The following is a 19,441-nucleotide window of genomic DNA, read 5'->3' on the forward strand; positions in this document are numbered from 1 at the left end:
GGATGGGCCCCCTCCCCGTTCGTGAGGAAGAAGGGATTTTGGTAGGCGTTCCTTGCCTTGTAAAGCGACAGAAGCCCCTCATTTTGGCTGAAAACAGCAATTGAAAAGCAAGGTTTTTTGGGGGGTGGGCGGGTGGGTCTTGAGAGGTTGAAAAGGTGGCATGAAATAGGGCAGCAGGGATTGGGGGGGGGGGGGAAATGCAGACACAGCCCTGTCCTTAAGCGGTCTGCTCAAGGGCAAGTCCCTGATCCGGACGCCTTCTCGTCTGGTGTTCTTGCACTCATGCCCCTCTGAACGTGCCCTTTTTTTCCTTCCTTCCTTGGGGCCCAGTTGCAATTTACCTTGGAATCAAAAGGAAGCAGAACCCCGGCTGCTCCGATTTACCTGGAATGTGAAGCTGACCAGCACCCGCTCGGCCGAGGCCATCCTGGCCGCCCTCCGCCAGGCCACGGACTCTGCCCACTGCTGCTGCCGCCAGACGGAGCCCTTCGTCCTGTCCTGCATCTACGAGAAGAGCCCCAGCGAGCACTTCTGCTGCGTGGAGGTGGAGGTGTGCCGGCTGCAGCGCCTGGGGGGCCTGCACGGGGTGCTCTTCCGGCGCCAGGCCGGCACCTCCCTGGCCTTCCGCAGCTTGGTGGCCAAGATCTCTGACCAGCTGCAGCTCTAGGGGCTCCGGACCTCCTTTGGCCACGCCACCGGTGCCTCTGTGTCCAAATGACCCATGGGGCTGGGAGGCTGTGAGCGGCAGGCAAGCGGGCGGGTGAGGAGGTCCCCCCTTGGGCTGCCACATCCACCGTCACTAATGCTGCCACCACCGTTGCTGCTGCTACCGCCTCTGGGTCCCTTCTAGGCCCCGGAGCTTGACTGGGACCCCATCCAGTGGCCGAAGAGGACACGGCTCTACTCTTGGGAAGCTCCTGCTGACTCCCCAGCCGTACTCGGGAGCTGGGGGGTGGGGGTGGAAGGAATACACGTTGGGGGGTTGGGGGAGAGAGAGGAGATGTGGGTGGTGGACTCCACCAGATTTTGGGGGTGGCTGGCTCTTTGCTAACCCACGCAAAAGAGAGTTCCCTCTCTCATGTGCTGAGCCTCCGGTGGATGCTGTTGGAGGAGGAGGAGGAGAAGGTGCTGAAGACCAAGACAATCTTGTGCTCAGTTCTGCCCCCCCCCTCGATTCTCCCTTTCCATGGGGGTGCCCACCCCACCCAAGCCTTTGACCCTCTTGTCATGGCTTCCCCTTAACGCATTCTTTGAGAGGAACTGGGCGTGCGTCCATTTGGGAGACCCAGAATTGAACCCCTTCCATTTCCCAAACCTGAAATACCTGGGTTTGACCTCCCCACCCCACCCCCATGCTGTGCGTGTTGGACCTTTGGGGGTGGTAAGCCAGGAGGTCTCCAGGCGGTCCAAACCCAGTTGAGCTCAAGAGTAATAAAAGGTTCATCTCTTTCCCCCACGAGCAACCAGAGACCTCGCCGTGAGACTGAAAACTCCCAGCTCCCTGCCAGGACAGTCCAGAGTCACACAGTGGGAGGGATGGGGTGATGATGGCCAAGTAGATTTGGAGCAGCCGCTGGAGGAGAAAGTCTACATCGGGATAGCGATGGTGCGCAGCCTTGGGGGCTTCCGGATCCCGTGGAGTCAGGGGTCTCAAGAGCAGCAGGACTAACCGGGACAGAGCTGCTTGGAAGGGAAGTGGGGCATTCTTGGCTGATGGGGCATTTGGGGGGGGGGGGAGGAGGTCTGTTTAGCTCCAAAATGTATTTTCAGGGCTTGGATAGGGCTCGGCCCCCAGCAACGGACAGCATGGGTGGCCAGCGTCCTGCACCTGACCAGGCGCTCTTCTGCCAGTCCCCTGCGGCTTGTGGGGTGAACTTTGGCCTTGGCTACTCAGTCGTCCTCGCACACCCCAAGTTCTCATGTGGCGGGCGGGCCCCTGGCTGCTGTCACGCAGCTCCTCTCCCAATCGCGAGACTTGAAACATGAAAAAGGGAAGCAGGGGAAATGAAAGGACCCCAGCGCTGAGATCCTCTCTCTGGAGGAGGCTGGCCCTCCTGTGGGTTTGGTTGAAGGGCTCGCTTGGATCAATCAGTGCCGGCCGAGGGCCCTCCAACGCTGGAACAGCTCGGCGAGAACCTCCCTCGGAAGAATCGGGTGAGAGGGGGAGCGCACAGGCCACCCCATGCACCCCACACAGCACTTCACACCTTGGACTTTGCACACGGGGTCAAAGGGCCCCAGTTCTGCCCAGCCGGGCATGGCAAACGGGTTCAGCAACTTGGGAGTTGTGGGTTGGGGTTTGTGGCCAGCCACTGGGGCTGAGGATGATGGTGATGATGATGATGAGAATGCAGGGGTTCTTGTCTCAGATGGTGGTGGTGGAACAATGGAGGAGTGGGGCTGGGGCAATCCCATTCCAGCCCCAGAGGTGGTGGGGAGGGGTCCAGGTGGAGCTTGCAGGCCCTGGCCAGGCCATTATGGAGGATGCTAAATTCGGAAGCGCTTCACGGGGGAAATTAAGGGGGTCCCCTTCCTGTCCTTCTCCCCTCCCTCCTTGCTACGTTGACCTTGTCCCACACTATACACTGGGTCCCCTCCTGCCGTGATCTCTACCTTGCCCACCCCTCAGACCCTGCCTTTTGAGGCGCCTTCCCCTCCACCTGTACAGACTCCCCTGTAAATAAATAGTCCGGTTAGCCCCTGTATCCTTGGGTAGAGATATTAATGAGCCACCCCTATAGCCTTGGGACGGTTGTAAGTTATTCCAGCCCCAGAGCAACAGTCTGTACCGAACCCCTTAATAAACGTAGAAAGCCTCCTTCCTTGTCTCGCTCCGTCTTTGCCCAGGAAATTCAGCATCCGTGTGAACAGGTTGCAGCGTCTGAGGGAGGGCCTGCCCTCCCTCACCAGAGAGTCTGCTTGGGGTCTGTAGGGACGAAAGGCACTCTGCACATGTTCAGAAGTGTTCTTGCTCCTCCTGTTCTTGTGGGTCGGAAACGCCTTGCCTCGCCACCCTGAATTTGCCTGGTTTCAGGAGCAGAGCCCAGCGAGTCCCTTGGTGGAAGATTCTCAGGGAATGGAAGGGGCCCGGCTCAGCAGAGAGAGACATGTCGACTTTTTGTTCTTTTTCCACAGGGCAGCCAGCCTTTAAGATGACAAAGGATGGCTGGCCGGCCCCTCCCGGGTCAGAGGCCACGTGCCCCTCTGGTCTTCTGTCCACCCTGCCCTGCTTCTCCTCCCTTGCCCCCCCCCACCATCCCACCCCACAGCTCCTAGGCAAAGGTATGCGGTCTTTAGAGGCGGGTGTTCTCCTTAGCCATCATGGCTGGGGAGTGAGAGAGCATCTTCGCCACCATGAATTTTTCCAGTTGCCTTTTCAAGCCATCTCAGCCACATCCTGAGGCAAGCGGTTCCACAGACCGATGGGTGCAGCATCTGGAAAAAAGCCTTTTTTCTTGTCTGGTGGGCAGTTTTATTAAACCAGTAGAGCACGGCTGAATTACCTGAAAAAGGAAATGCTACCCCAGAAGGGGGGGGGGGGGCTTTGAGGTCCTGGAGTGGGTCTCTTTTTTATTTTCTGTTCTTGTTTTTTTTTTCACTCCTGGGGGCTGGGAGAGAAAGGCAGAGGAGATCTCCTTGCCTCCCGTCTGGCAAGAGCTCCAGACAAGGTGGGCCCTGGAATTTCTCAAGAGAGCTTGGCAAAGTGGCTTTTGGAGGGGGGGGGATGACCAAGACTGGCTCCTCAGCCAAGCATGCCCATTAAAGTTAGGGCCGTGGGAGCTGCCATTCAAGAAAAGGAACTTCGCTCAGTTCTGTCCATCCATGTCCCAGGCTGCTTCCCCTGCGCTGCCCCCCCAATCCTTGCGTTCCAGACTTTGTGTGTATGTGTGTGCCATCCTTAGTTTTAGGCTTAACTCCAGCAGCTGCAGTGCAAGAGTCCAGTTTTCCATGACCCCCCCCCAACACCTCCAACCAACCATGTTTCCAAGCCGCTGCCCAGCAGCTGCTCAGCCCCTCAACCCATTAGAAGACACAGAGGAGAGACCCCTTCATGACAAAGGAGGCAAGGCGTTGGGGGCCACCCTTAGCTTTATTAACTCCTTCCACGATGGTTCAGGGGGCAATAGCTTCTTCCCGGGGGCAGCCTCCCCCTCTCAGGCCCCCCACCTCCCCTGGAGAGGAGACGGGAGGAAGTGAGAGAACTGCTGCTTGCCAGGAATGGGTGGGGTTGTGTTTTTTTGGGGGGGTCACCCCTCTCCCTGGAGTCCAAGCCCCAGCGTCCGCACACAGGGTGGGCAGCGCGGCAGGCCTCACTTCTGGGCTGGGATCATGTCATCGATGGCTTGGCCTTTCTCCAGCTTCTTCTCCATCTCTACCATGAGCTTCACCCCGTCGACCACCAGCTGGACCTGCTCCACCTCGGAGGAGCCCAGGCGGTCAGCGTTGGAGATGTCGAAAACAGCACCCACGGCCTCGGTGTCCACGCCACCTGTGCGGGGGAGAAATGGGAGAGAGGGGCGGTCACCACGGAGCGAGTGGTCGCCCAAGAAACCAAGACCAAATCACGGGGAATCTAACAGAAGTAGAACCGGTCCTGAGAAGCGAAAAGTCCCTAAGGGCTGATCGTTTGTGATTGTCGCTACAGAGGCTTCTTTGGCTGCTTCGAGTTTGTCAACCAGGTTTCTTTGGGGATCAGGTCTTTGAGACTCGCTCAACCACAGGTCTCTCAAAACTACAGAAGTCCGTCTGAATCCCATCTCTCCAGCATTCATCTTGCTTCTGCTCTCGGTACCGGTCATCTATCATGTTATCATGTCCCTGTTGCTTCCTCCTTTTGCAGTCCTGGGTTCACCTGAGACCACTCCATTGTTTGTGAAGTGGGAGGTGAGTTAATACGTTAATGGGAATTAGTCTGATCAAGAGGTGATTTTTGCTGTCCTTCTCATCTGTGGTTACAGATGTCTCAGCACCATTAATTTGTCGTATGTTATGTCCTGGCAATCATCCTACCCGAGAATGTGCGCTCCAACCCAATAGAAGCAATGCTTTGATTACACTCTACTGCCAGATCCACTGGGCTTGTTGTGGTTGGGTGAGGTGGGGATGATGATGATGATGATGATGAACAAGCACAGCTTGCTGGAAAACGGTTAAGAAAGAACGGAGTCTCCTTTGGCAACATTTGGAGCTGCAAGTACTAGCTTAAGGTCCAGATGGCACGGCTAGGGGTTGGGGAGAGGCTGCCGTGCACAGCCGCCTGGCCGACTCTCTTTGTCTGTACTACGCTGTGGTGTCTGTGCACACACCCTTTCCCTCCCTCCCTCCCTCCCTCCCTGCCTCACCTGTGCCACGTTTCTGCAGGCGGAGGCGCTTCAGGGTCTCTTCAAACTTGGGGTGCTTGCTGAGGTGAGGCAGCTTGACGTGGACACCCCCGCGGAGGCCGGTGCCCAGGTTGGACGGGCAGGTCAGGACATAGCCCAAGTGCTCATTCCACATGAAGGGGTGGCCGGCTTGCTTGAAGATCTCCTCAATCTTGGGGGTGGGGGGTGGGGTGGGGTGGGGGGCACAGTAGAGTAGAACACAGTGAGAAAGGAGACAAGCAGCCAGCCCCAAAGCAAGAAACGGACTGGATGTGTGTGTGTGTGTGTGTGTGTGTAGTCTGATGAGTGAAGGGGGTAAGGACAGGGGCCCACATGAGCACCCTGACGTGCCTTCAAGATCATGTCTCCAGACAACCAAGGACAAGTGTCCTTGGCTCACCGGGCTTCTCTCAGGTGTCAGCTGCTTCAGGGGTCAAACTCTGGCTCAGCAAAAGCCCCAGCAGAGAGAATGCGAATGGCAGGCTGTTCCAACTGGCCCTTCTCCATCCCTACTGGCCCAACTGGCCTGGAACCACAGGCCTTAGAAAGGAGCCAGGCAACTGGGGGCCCACAAGGTTGGCTATCCCACCCTTTCTCACCTGCTGATTGCCAGGAGAAGCCTGGCTCCTGTCCAGTGCAAATATCAGTCTGGATTCTGAGTTTGGACTACAGTTCCCATGATCGTCCTGTCAGTATGATGCTAGAAGATCATGGGTGATGTAGTTCTAACAAACTCCCTTTTCCAGACACAGGGGCTCACCTTCTGCAGCCCGACACAGAATCGGCGGAAGACCTCCTTCATGTTGCCGCCCTTCTGCATGGAGATGACCCGGAGGTGGTCCTCCTCGTTCACCCACACCAAGAAGGTCTTGTTGTCATTGTGCCTGAGGGGAAAGAGCGGAAACCCAGCGCTTCAGACTTGCGGACACCTGAAGGCATCACCCAGCACTGCATTGTAGTTAGTTAGATGGCACCAAAGCGCCCTGAAATACCTGATCGTGCTCTGGGAAAGCTAACAATTATTTGTTTGTTTCTATTCAAATCCTATGTTTTTATTCAGGGCTACTCTTACCCAACAGGCAAGCTGGTGGCCAAGGAGAGGCATTCTGAGGTTAGATTATAGGGAGAAAGTGTTCCATGTCGGAAGATGCCAACCATATATATATATAACTAGATATATCGAGAGGGGCTGGAGAAGGGGACAGGGCGGGTGAACCCAGGCGGGCCCTCCCTGCCAGCCTGAAGTCACATGGAAGGAAGGCAGTGTACTCTGCCTACGGCAGTCCTGGCTTCCAATCTCACAGACGTTCATGCTGTCTCCAGCTGTTCCATGCCCAGCATCTGGGGCTGAGCCTGGCCTCCTCATTCCTTCACAACAATTCACTGGGTTGCCCCTTTCTTCTGATTCAAATCAAACACTTCCAACCGACCAACAGGTTCCTGCCAGAATTTGGAGAAATGTTCCTTTGGGGGGGGGGGCGGTTTCTTAGCTTCCAGAATCCTCCAACTAGTATTCTGGGAGATGGAGTTCAAAAAGCCTCTTTTCTGAGCTTCTGGTTCCTGCACCACAAGGTAGCATCATGACGGCTATAATTCTGTGGCTTAGAAGAACTGCCTCCCTTAGACCGGTTTGTGCCTCGGCAGTCCAGCCTCCCATTTCCTTCTGTGGATGCCTCCAGGAAGCCCAAGAGCCTGTTCCCACTGTTGTTTCCCAGCACCTGACATTTGCAGATACACTGTTCCTGAATCTGGAAGTTCTACCTTGTCATTATGGTCAGCAGCCATACAGACAGGCCACTTGCTTTTTCTGCCTAATTTGCTTTTAGACTCTGCGGCCATCACTTGTCCTGTGCAATCACCTCCATCGATTTATGCCTAGCAAGTGTGGAGGGGGACGTCGGCCTGTGCCTTGGAGCGCCCACCCCCAAGGCCTAGTGCCATCAGAGAGGGAGGGCGTCCCATCTTCCTCTTCCTCCCGCTGTGCTTACCAGATGCCCCGGGCGTCGGGCCAGTCGCGGGCCATGCCGGAGGCCAGCAAGAGGGGGGAGACGGGCTTGTCAAAGAGGAAGTGGTCATCGATCAGCTGCTGCTGCTCCGCGTCCGTCATGTTCTTCAGGGGATAATATTTGCCCTTGAACTCTCCAGTCAGGCTGTTCAAAGCTGGGGGTGGCAGCGGGTGACGGGGCAGGGGGGGGGGAAAGAGACACCAAGAAAAGGCCACTGGTGGTTAGCAGAGAGGAGGGCGTGAGTTCTGGCACTTGCTGTCAAGTCTGATCCAGTTTTTTCTCTAATGGACTCGACACTCAACAATTTGGAACCCACCCACCCCCTCTGTTTTCTCTGTGGGGGGGGGGAGAAGCTTGTTTTTTAATCTGGACTCAGATTCCGGGCTTGGGACTCCGGACTTGGTACCAAGGTTTGGCTCGTCTCCTGGCCTTGCTCCAAAGAGTCCTGAGCAGCCCACGCCCTCCCCCCCCCCAAGCACCGCAATCCTGCAACCCTGTGACCATGAGCTTGGAAAGGTCCTTTTTGGATCACCGCTCCCAGAATCCAGCAGGCAGCGCTGCAGGGATTCTGGGATCTGTAGTCCATGAAAGCAAATTTTCTAGGTTCTGGAATCATATGATCGGAGAGGGGTGTGTGTGTGTGTGTGTGTGCACGCATGCGCACACGTGTGTGTGTGCATGTCTGAGGCCTCCATCCCAGACTGCACTTCCTTGTCACCAGTTCTGTCTTGCATTATATTTATCAAGTCTGAAAGTTCATCAACAGACAGCAGTCAAGATATTAGTGAATGTGTTGCTTCTCATTGGCGAAATGCTGCCATCAGCCAAATGCTAAAGGCCATTGCATGTCACCTCTCACCGATAACCAGACCCTGAAACTCAACACTCTCCAGTCCCAGCTATAAATATCACATCTTTAAGATACATCTGACGAGTATTTGGCATCAATATTTAAGATATTCCTACCTCCTTGTGGAACTTTGCTTTCTAAGCAAATGACTCTAAATGGGTCAATAGTGGGGTGATCATAGTTCCCCCCCCACATCCCCAGGATGGCCACGGTTTGCTTTGCTTTCGGAAGTCAGCGTGCACGGACCAGTGGTTGACACAGAGTGCCCCTACCCCCTTTGCTCGCCCCCTTACCGGTAATAGACAGCTTCTCCACGGCACGGCGCTCCCCACGGCTGCAGTGGGGGGGCAAGGTGTATCCCTTGATGCTGCGGCCGGTCCGCACACGGCTGCTGAGCACATAGTTGGGGTCCAGATCATCTCCACCCTGCAGCAAACGATGGGAGGGGGAGCAACGTGACTTGGGCATGTCACCTTCTAGCTCTCAACGATTCCCTCTCGACCCTCTGATACACATTTGAAACTGGCGTCTGCTGAGCTGTGCCCCTATCCAGCCCAGCCAAGGTTGCCAACTCAGACTGGCAGCTCCTCTCCAGCATCTCCAGGCTGTAGTACTCTAGATCTCACAACCCCCCCCCCTTCTATGGTTCCCTTAGGGTTTTTAAGTTTGGAGACACAGGCCAGCTTTCCCACTAAAAATCAGGGGAGGGTGCAAGAATTCTCTTGCACATAAATTCAAAGCCAAGGAAAAGCCCCACGCACCCCCCCATGCACCACCAACCCCATACAATAAGGCCACCGCCTCTCTCACCTTCAGGTTTTCATGGTTGAGGTCCGTCTTGTGCTTGTCTGTGGGTTTGTAGCCACCGTGGCGGTCCTGGATGATGGGGTCAAACAGTTCCTTGAAGACGGTGTAGCATTCCTCGTCGCCGGCTACGCATCCCACAGTCATGATGAAGGGGTGGCCTGCACGCCAAGGAAGGAAGAGCCATTAGAGAAGGCTGTGGTGTGGAAGAAGGCCTTTCCATGTGCTACAAGGTTGTGGGTGGGTGGGTGGGTGGTTGGTGAGGGAGACCTTACCACCCAGAGACTCCATTAGGCTGGACCTGTGTCTAAGGCCAAAAGGGGCAGAGGGGCCCCTGCATTTCAGTAGCAAGTGAAGAGCCGCTCCCAGACGGCTCCAGCCCACTGGAAGCCAGTCGCTGCCCTGGGAGTTCACGGATGGAGCTCAAAGGCCTCTCCCAGCTGCTCTAGGCAGCAGAGGGTTCCCAGCCTGGGGTCCCCAGATGTTGCTCTTGGACTAAAATGTCTAGAAGCCTTCCCCACCAGCTGTGCTAGCCAGGATTTCTGGGAGTTGTAGTCCAAGAAGATCTGGGGACCCAACGTTGGGAAGCACTCCAATGCAAAGCACCAGGCTGTTGGATCTAAACAGCACGGACAGTTATCTCGTTTGGATGTTGTATGTGGCATGTGATTGCTCCTATGGAGGTCAGGATGGGTCCACGGCTGCCTAGGGGAACCTGGGTATGGGAGTCCAAAAACCAAGCGTTAGCAAGTTTTCATTGACACCCTTGATTAGGTGCGTCTAAGTGGACTAACAGGATGAGTTGTGTTTAGTTACGGCTGTGCATGTGCTTAGTTACGGCTGCGCATGGGTTACACAAAGATGAGAAGAACAGGCACTATCTCTGTGTTTAGATGACAGACACCTTATCTTCGGCAGTATCAGTTGGTGTGAGTTGTCGCTGGTGGGGCAGAAGGTATTGTTTGTGTGTGTGTGCATACACATGCATATGTGCATGCACACACATGCAAACATATGCTCACAAACAGGCGAGCAGAGAGGCCACCAAGCAAGCGTTTATGCATTACATGGGCATGTGTGCGTCCTTTCACCTCTGGTAAGGAGGCAGTCAGGAGTGGAGTGTTTGGGGTGGGGAGTGAGCTTGAGGTGGGGCAGGGCCTCCCTTACCTAACAGACAAGCTGCCCCTTTCTCAGCGGGCCATCTCCAAGACGTGGCATCACCCCCCCCCCCCAATTCCCTTCTCTTTCAGCACCGAGAATAGAATGCTTTTGGTCAAACAGGACTCATCAGTTCCTGGGCAAAGATTTTCATCCTGCGCAGGTGCTTTTTACAGATTTATCTCAAGGCTGCCTTGATGAAGAGCTGCCCGCCTTGATCTGTACATCGTGCTGTGCTCAACCTCAGTTGTGTGAAGCTCTTGCAACAAGGTAATGTGGAACTGACCCCCTCCCCTCCACACACACATAGGATCATAGAACAGTAGGGCTTGAAGGAACCTCAAGGGTCCATCCAGTCCAGCCTCTGGCCCAAGCAGGGCCTCCTTCGTGCTGGCACACCCGTCCACTCTCTGGGAGACAGAATGACCCCTGGATAATGGGACTGTGCACAGGGTCTGCTGAGCTATGTCAAGCTTGCAAGAAACAGCAGCAGGAGGAGACTTATTTGGTGGCCCACTCCTCTCCCCTTCCTTAGGCGGAGGTTCTGGAGGCGTCCAGCAGAAGCCGGCCGACCCACCTGGGTTGTCCACGCCTGTCTGGATGATGTCGTCCAGGGTGAAACCGCTGGGGGTCTCCTTGTCTCTCAGTTTCTTGTAGATGTCGAAGGTGAGGGCCTTGGCCATGTGGTTGTTGTGCTTGGTCAGGTCAGGAAACTCTTCCTCCGCTGGGAAGTTCATCTTGTACTTGTTGTGGGTGTTCCCGAAAGGCATGGTGGCGGTGGGGGGTGGCGAGTCCTGCAGGAAAGTAGAGTGGAAGGGAAAAGGGGTTGGCGGAGGGGTGGCCGGTCACCCGGTGGGGGTGGGGGTGGGGACCCAAAAAGGGCCAACATCCATTGGGGAACTGTGGGGTTGAGGGAACCATCTCAGAAAAACACTGTTTTGTGAATGTTTACAGCAGTGGCTTGGAATCCCCGAAATTCGTCACCCCAAATGTCCTTGACAGCAACCTGATACGTGAACTTAAAGGGAAGAGAAAATAAACTGGAATGTTGCAGTGAGCAAATGACTACCTGATGGTGGCTGCCTTACATGTTTTGTCCCCTGCATAGGTTTTTAAATGGGTTAATCAGGTGCCAATTGCTTATTAGCATCACATCTTTCGCCTTACCAAATCATACTAAAAAGGTTTTAGAGCTGATAGGATGGGAATCAGTTACAAATGCTGAAAAAGGAAATGGCTTTGAATGCAAACTTTTACCAAATTTCAAATCACAGTAAGCGTTCCATTGAAGATGGTGATGATTTGCCACAAGAGCAGGCTTTTATCTGCTTTTATTCAGTTGAGCTTGTGGTCTCTACACTCAAACAGGGACAAAAGGCATTTCCAAGTGCCTGTCAGTCATTTACTCCTACCTGGTGCAGGAAATCGAGGTTTTCCCCAATGGAAAGCAATCTTTCCAGCCTCTCTCTGAGAAAACCACCCGAGGGAGAGAAAAGCCCACGATCCCATTGCTTCTTGTTGGGAGCTATTCTTTGCTCCGGGCAAGAATTTTCTCCTAATGTTTGATCAAAACCTAGGGTGCCAGGGAATAATGTGTTGGCTCTCTAGGAATTACCAAAGGGTCAGCCTGGTGTTTTCACTTTCTCTTTGCCAAGCGAAATGTATCTAACTCCTTCTGACTTTGCCCATAGGACCAGTGTGCCACATGGTAATGCCCATCTTTATGACCTTTTCCTCTTCCTCTACTTTATTCCTCGAGGACAAGTGCCCTACAAAACCCACTGCAAAGGTCTTTCTCTGCCTAGCCACTTCTGCTCTCGTCCCCAGGGATGCGGGCCTTGGTGGACACAGGGACTTGTAGCCACCCGATGAGGGCAGCCACTGGGTTATGGGCTCCCCCACTGGCCAGTGTTTACTTGATATAAGTCCATTGTCTCACATCTCTGATGAAGAAGGAGAGTTTCCAGCTATGAAAGGCTGAGGCCTGCTCATGCCCTGGCATCTTTCTTTAGAACAAAAAATAAAAAATAAAAATAAACTGAACTAAATTAAATCTAAAAAGAAAAGAGCAAAGGAGCTGGAAATGACTGTTCCAGTTCTAAGAGCTGCAAAAGGAGATTTGGGGAATCAAGCCCAATGTCAAACCTCCAGGGAGGTCAACAGCCCAGGAGGGCAGCCACTGCTCAGCCCCAGCCTGGGTGCCAAGGAGGCGTGGAAGTTCCAGAGAAGTGAGGGGTGTGTGTGTGTGTGTGCACAGAATCCTGCACCACTCCCATCCAGTTGCACCAGTGGAAAACCAGGGATAATTTTAGCCGCTGGCCTCTAGGGAAGAGGCTTATTTATAGCCACCGGTTTTGTCCACAAAAGGACCCTGATGGCGCCCAGTGGCACAGGAGAACCGTTCGCTTGTGCACTTAGCCTGCATTCCAGGGGCTACTTTTGCAAAGTGTCAGCGGGCCCCCGAGCCAAGAAACCGGCAAAAAATCTCTTGGCCAGAAAGGGACGGGGAAGCTTCCTGGGGTGAGGGTGGAGGAGGAGGAGGAGGAGGAGGAGGAGGAGGAGGAGGAAGGTCTTTGGTAGGCGCCTGCCTGCCGCAGGGGAGGCCAGCCAAGGTTTGCCAGGTGTTCTCCTGCAGGGCTTGAGGGCATGGCAGTCAATGATCTTGGACGTCCCCCCTGTTCTTCATTCCCACCCCCAGGCCAAGACGAAGGCCATCAGAGGAATCCCGGGCAGATGTTCCTGCAACGTCACCGAGAGGTCTAAAGTCATGGGTGCCACCCCAGGTGTCTTACACCCTTCGTGTGGGCAAACTGCCGGGGGGGGATGTAGCTCTTTGGATGAGGTGCCGTTTCTATTCGGATACCTTGAACCCCGGAACCCAATTCTGCCTGCTCTGCTCCGTGATACATTTTTGCCATTCATAGGTGGATTTGCAGGGAGACTTTGAGAAAACCTAAAGGAAATCCCGCCCTCCCCTAGTCTGAATACTGCATAGCAAAAGCCCCTGCACCTGTTCCTGCTTGTTTCTCCCTCCACCCATTCTCTCCCCCCCCCCCCCCAAATAAGTAAGAGCTGCTGGAACCAGTGAAGGCCATTACCTGACAGAGAGAAGAAGAGCCGGCAAACTCCCAGGGGCTTCCTCGGTGCCTGTTTCACTCCAGCACAGCAGGTGACCCGAGAGTCCGCTCCCCAGGCCAGGGATATATATACCCCCCCCTGCCTGTTTCTCATTGGCCGCCTCTTGACAAGTGGGTGGGTCGCGATTGGGCACTGCTGGGCTTGAAATTTGGGTTGGTGTCTTCTTTGCTTCAGATGCCAAAGTGGTTTGCCTCTCCTCTCACCCCCACCCCCACTCTGTGGCCACCGACCCAATGAGGCTCATGTGACTCCGGGGTAGGGGGGAATACAGTTCATTGCAAGACCAGGCTCACATCCAGAACCCTTTTCCCTGAACAAAAAGAGAGAGAGAGAGAGGCCAAGACTCTGTGGATGACACGTGGACCTCGGAGCACGTGAGAGTGGGCCGCTTGGCCAAGAGACCAGCACATCCGAATGGCAAGAAAGATCCATAGGGCTGAAGTTGAACTTTGTTGGGTGGAGACATTGCAGAACGCCGAGACATAAGGATTAAACCTGTCTCATTAAGTGCCTGACTTGCTGTTCTTCCTTCTCTCACTCACTTTTTTCATAGCATGGGTGCAAATCTCAGGAATTTGTGAAGTCACAATGGCTTGAGCACCTTTGAACATGGGCAGAGTGCTCCTTTAAGTGAGGAGGCAACACGTCCCAAGCCTGAGCTCTCTGTGATGGTGTTGCTTGCTTCCTACTAGATTGAGTAAATGCAAATGCATGGCCTCTAAAGACCACCAAGAAGCTAATACAGAGCTAACCACCCCCACCCACCCAACCCCATTGTACCTTAGGAACAAGCTACAGTTTGGGCTTCTGAAAACACAGTTTTTCTGCCGTCTCCCTAATCCAGCCCATGGCCAAGCGGTCCTGGGTTTCAACTCTTCTCAGGTGCTCTTCCTTCCCCTTGCCCAGAGCGGAAGCAAAGAGGAAAGAGCGCAGAAATAAAATTCTTAAACTAGGGTTGTGAATGGAGACAACCAAGAGTGTGAGAGTGTGTGCTGAGAGGAGCCGATCCACACAGCCTGAATATTCTAAAAATAGGGAGTCACTGATCAAGAGGCAGCACTGGGTGCTCTGAGGGGACACCGCATTCAGTTCTCTGCCACCGAGCTAAGAAAGCCCTTCGGTCAGTCTCTTATCAGCAGCAGAAAAGAAAGGAGGCTGCTGCAAGGGGTGTGTGTGTGTGTGTGTGTGTGTTGGAATAAACAGAGATACGAAGTGGCTTGGATGGGACATGAGTTTCTAAAGTCCCCTCTAAACATTGCTTATAAAGTTTTCCTCTAAATAGTGATTACTAGGAAATCAAAATGAAAGCTAAGATGCTCAGAAACCCAAACCTGCAGACTGGTTTGATTTTGTCTTCACAAGAAGAGAGAAACCTATGGAGACGGAGATGGGCCATACAGTATAGTGGGAGGTATAATATCTGTGTTATGGCCATAAACTGCCTTCCCCTCTGTGGCTTCTGTCGGGGGAGCCAGACCCCCTTTCCAAAGCCCCTGGGGAGGGGGTGCAACTGGGAGGCGCTTTACCACCCTCTCATCCTGCAGGGCAACCTCAGCCAATTCCCACTGAAAGCCACTCTCTGGTGCCAGATGGCATTCGGCTCCAGTTGCTTCCTGGCATGCACGTCTACATCATATATCTGGCGCTGACTTAAAACTGTATTATCATTATTATTAGTATCACTTCCTCTATGAGGACTGATGCCAATTAGAATTTGAAACCAGTTTCAGGAGGGTGTCTTCAAAGAGATTCCAGAAAAATAATGCTCCAGAGCAGTGGTTCCTGAACTTTGTCCCTGGATGCTCTTGGACTACAACTCCCAGAAACCCCAGGCCAGCACAGCTGGTGGGGAGGGCTTCTGGGAGTTCTAGTCCAAGAACATCTGGGGACACAAGGCTCGGAACCATTGCTCTAGAGGGAGAAACCTCTCTGGCAGAGAATGACATTCTTAAACCGCTCCCAGAATCCCAGCAAGTAACGTTATCAGAGTGGTTCCCAACCAGCTCCCAGTCTCTGTTTTCCCGCAGCCAGCTCTGTTTCATTCTTCAGCTTTAGCTTTCTGTGCGGCTTGTCAGAATTACTACTATTGATCTTAAAAATAAGAAAGAACTCTGTTATTTCACTTTATACCTTGTCCTTCCTGGTAATAGCTCAAGACAGCCCATAATGTATATAAAAGCACACCATTAAAACCACATACAATAAATATCTAAAATCCCAAATCTAGCAATCATCCAGATCCAAAATTACAGATATTGGGAACTTAGCTAGTTTTTAACTGGTGCCAGAAAGACAAAAGGTATAGGAGACATCCAGATCTCTCAAGTTCCGTAACTGGGGTGCCAGCGCTGAGAAAGCCCTGCAGGGGCAAGAGGGTGAGAAGGGTCTTGAAGCTGTCCCGAGAAATCTAGTCCAATATCCATCATGGCAGCGAGAAGTCCACCAGTGTGACCTGGAGGGATCGGTCCTCTCTGCTCCGATAGACTGCCATGGGACTTGGAAGTGCCACTCAGCTGCCATGGCCAGCAGTGGTTATGGGCGGTGCCTGCCTTCCGAGGGCCATTCTTCTAATCCCCTGTTAAGGCCTCCTAAGCCTTCCCCTGTTATCACCTTCTGTGCCAGGGAATGCCGGGCGTTTCTTGGGCCTTCCGTGAAGATGCCTGTTGTCTTTGGAAAGTAAGGGCCAAGCTAGCATTTCAACCCGAATCGTCACATAATTAAACCCATAAAAGGGACTCTGGGGCAGAGGTGGTAAAGAAACACTACATCCTTGCTCAGTCCCTTCCACATGTCCCATCTGGCTGGAAAAGAAACAGAGAAAGGAAGCTCCCTGATACAGATTAAGATAACTGCAGAGAGTCAGCGTATCTTTTAAAAGATGACTTGTTTCCGATTGTCATTTCTGTGCATTTTGGAAAGAACGGTTAGCTAGGGGTTGGGGGGGGGGAAGAGCCAAGCCATTGCTTTACTCCTCTCGCTTGTGTTACTTTTTGAAGAAAAGTCTTTGGATTTATAAAAGAGGCACCAAAATGGGGAACTCCCTACCTAAAATGCCTTAAACATCATTTACAAGTAACATTGAAGAGGGAACAGAAAAAGTTACCTGTTGCACCAAACCAGGTGAGGGTGGATGATGTTTCTCCTCTTTACAGTGGGGGAAAAAAAACTAACCTGTAAACACGTTAGAGTGACTTGTAGAAGAGGTAGCCGTGTTAGTCTGTGCAAGCATTATAGGTAAAAACAAAGCAAGATAGATAAATAAAAGAACAAATGAAAAAGACACACTATGGCACCTGTAAGACGGTAATATTTTAATGTGAGCTTTCCTGGACAAGAAGAAATAACATGGGAAATATTTATACATGGCAACAAAATACAGAGATCCTGGTTGGTTGGGAAGAAAGTCGGTGGGTGTTTGACGTTGTGGTGACAGCATCTTTGATGTACCCGTATTTCATGATGTTTGTGCTGTAAGGATGTGAGAACCTCTTGTCACAAAATAACAATGGTAGGATAACATGATTGTTGAGGGTAGCTTGTTACAGTTACTAATGAATTTTATTTTATAGGAGGTTTTATAATCCGCTGCAATGGTATGTCATGCCCAATATGGCTGAAACTGGTGCTTGCAAAAGTGACTTTTTCTGGATTCCGACTCCTAAGATCTGATTCATTGAGCATTATCATCTTACCTGCAGACAGGAGCATGTTGGAGGTCTTCTCTCTCCTATCACTTTCCTTTTGTCAAAGCCCGCTGTGGTGGGGGCATCTTTTCCTAACTAAACAGTCCCCCCCACTGCCTCCTCTCCTTCGAGCACAACTGGCAGATGCCACCTGCTCTGTGCCGGAGGGTGATGACCCCCCACCCACCCATTCCAGATCTGGCGTGTTCTGGCATCACAGCAGATGTTGCTCCGTTTTTCTTATCCCAAGAGGCACCCCCACCAACCACCCCCACCCTTTTCTAGGCCTACAGCAGCTGCAAAGGCGTTTCACACCTAATACTGGTAACTGGAGCTGTGACAGTTTGGGAGGGCAGATCTCCCCCTTCGGCAGCAGGGGAATCTCCTCCAAGGAGCCCTTGCATTAGACAAGATGTGAATGAAGAGCCGTAAGGGAAGAGGGTGGATGGTGGGCAATGGGTAGGAGAGAAGGGATTTATCACAGAAGGATTGGGGACTGGGAGGGGGAGAGACTGAACTGGGGGCCTCGTCCTCTGCACTGACACCCCGCACAAACGGGATGTGCCAAAAGCAGACCTGGCACCCACTGGTTGCCTCGGTGGGGAAGGGAAGACAGCCTCCAGTCTCTACATGCTCAGATGCACCCTCTCATCCCATCACCTAATCCAAGGCTGAATTTATTGGCACTGAAACCAAGAACTGGATTTCAGCCCCTGGCTCAGAGCCTCAAAGGAATTTGTTACCAGTTGCTTGAAAGTAGTTACTATTTGAGTAATGAGGGTGGAGCCGAGTTATACTTTAAAAGCAAGGCAACGAGTAATTACAGCATTATTATTAAGCGTAATGAATGTTGCATCCTAGTTACTTTCATCTTCAGTTTCCAATTGCATTTCACTGCATTTTGCTGTGGGAGCCATTTTGAAAGGCATTTTTTCCAAGTTCTATGTCACTCCCTTATTCGTCATAAGGAAAATTATCTCCAACAGAAAGTGGCTAGCCGAAAAGCAAAGGGATATGATGCCCCGTCTCTTTGGCCTCTCGTTTCTCCCAGGTTGTAGGGTCCCCCCAAGTTAGAGGGGGGAGGGCTTGGGGGGGAGAAGAAAAACAGGTGCTTCCCCATAACTGGAAGTGAAGCCAGGTTCCAAGATGCAGGGGGCACGGGGGCCACACTCCTTGCACCTCCCCTCCCCCACTCCTCTCAAGCCTGGAAGCTCAAGGCTTTATATAGGCAACAATTTCCAGCTGGCTTGAAATCAAATCAGACCCACCAGCCCCTCTGCGTCTGCAGCCTGACCGAGCGCCTGAAACAGCCGCAGCAGGATTGGGTTTCGTCGGTCCCTGTCTTCACCCCCCTCCTATATAGCAAAAGATGGAGAAGAGGGGAGAGGAGGCCCATAGCAGCTGCCTCTCAACTGTGATTTATGGGAATTTGATCCTTCCCCCCACCCCCCACTCCAAGTTGGCAGGACCGGGTCTGCCCAGTGGGGCTGAGGAGGAGGAGGGCCTGCGTGGTTGACCTTGAGGCCTGCCTGTGGGGAAAGGAGAAGGCAGCAGGAGGCAGCTGTGTGTGTGGGGGGGGGTGGCTGGGGGAGACAGGGCTGCTTGCTGCACATTTCTGAAGATAGTGGTGATAGACCAGAAGCATTCAGTTCAATGACTTTAGTCAATTTGGTCAAAGGTATGCAGGTGATTTGGTGAACAGCTGATGCATTTGGCCTCAAGCTGCATATGCAGAGATACAAAATTTGGGATTCGGAAGGAAGGAAGGAAGGAAGGAAGGAAGGAAGGAAGGAAGGAAGGAAGGAAGGAAGGAAGGAAGGAAGGAAGGAAGGAAGGAAGGGGAGTGTTGATAATAGGGTGTAGCTCAAGTATGCCTTTAATGCATAAATGCCTTCTTAGCTTTTAAAACTGGGTGGACTACAGCAAAACATGGGCCGCTTCAGGGGTCTCCCTTGATGGGCAATGGGGTAGCTCTGGTGCAGGACCCACCTGGGTGTTTACTTGAATCCAGCAACAGTCTCCTTCTGGGCCCCAGAAACATCTCAGGCCCCCATCCCCAGCTTTTGAAAGGGACGCCCGGCTGCTTTTGCAAGCTAAGCAGATTGAGGAGCAGGAACAGAACAGGGTCTTCTTTGAAGGAGGGAGACCTGGAAGGCCCTTGGTATCAGATCACACCCCAGAGAGGAGGGACCGATCCTCCCTCAGCACATGCAGACGAATATAACCAATCAGGGAAAGAGGGAAGCAGTTATCTGGGTCATCCTCCCCCCCCCCAACAATCCCAGTGGGTACCAGCTGCCACTCCTTGCTCTGAGGCTTGGTTGGCCGTTAACCAAACCACCACCTCCTCCACCACCATCAGCACCACCGCCCTGCAGGCAGCAGAATTTGAGAAGGCCCTGAGAGATTGCCCCATCATCACCCAGGCTGTTCCGATGTGTC

At 53.1% G+C, this 19,441-nt stretch overlaps 2 protein-coding genes across 2 annotated transcripts in view; one reads left to right on the forward strand and one right to left on the reverse strand.

Moving 5' to 3' along the window:
- The window catches only part of MARK4 (microtubule affinity regulating kinase 4), a 35,520-nt gene extending 32,701 nt beyond the window's left edge, over positions 1-2,819 (forward strand). The window contains 1 exon segment of the mRNA XM_072979436.2: positions 331-2,819. Coding sequence (XP_072835537.2) covers positions 331-667 — 337 coding nt within the window. The 3' untranslated portion in view covers positions 668-2,819.
- A 1,252-nt stretch (positions 2,820-4,071) lies between these two features.
- Positions 4,072-13,377, reverse strand: CKM (creatine kinase, M-type). Its single transcript, XM_020787279.3, has 8 exons — positions 13,277-13,377; positions 10,756-10,972; positions 9,027-9,181; positions 8,510-8,642; positions 7,349-7,520; positions 6,121-6,244; positions 5,343-5,532; positions 4,072-4,489 (listed from the first exon to the last, which is right to left on the reverse strand). The coding sequence occupies exons 2-8, from the start codon at positions 10,946-10,948 to the stop codon at positions 4,311-4,313; spliced, it is 1,146 nt and encodes a 381-aa protein (XP_020642938.1). The 5' UTR covers positions 10,949-10,972; positions 13,277-13,377; the 3' UTR covers positions 4,072-4,310.
- Positions 13,378-19,441: the final 6,064 nt, after the last annotated feature.

The sequence above is a fragment of the Pogona vitticeps genome, chromosome 9, assembly GCF_051106095.1.
Source record: "Pogona vitticeps strain Pit_001003342236 chromosome 9, PviZW2.1, whole genome shotgun sequence".
Lineage (NCBI taxonomy): Eukaryota > Metazoa > Chordata > Lepidosauria > Squamata > Agamidae > Pogona > Pogona vitticeps.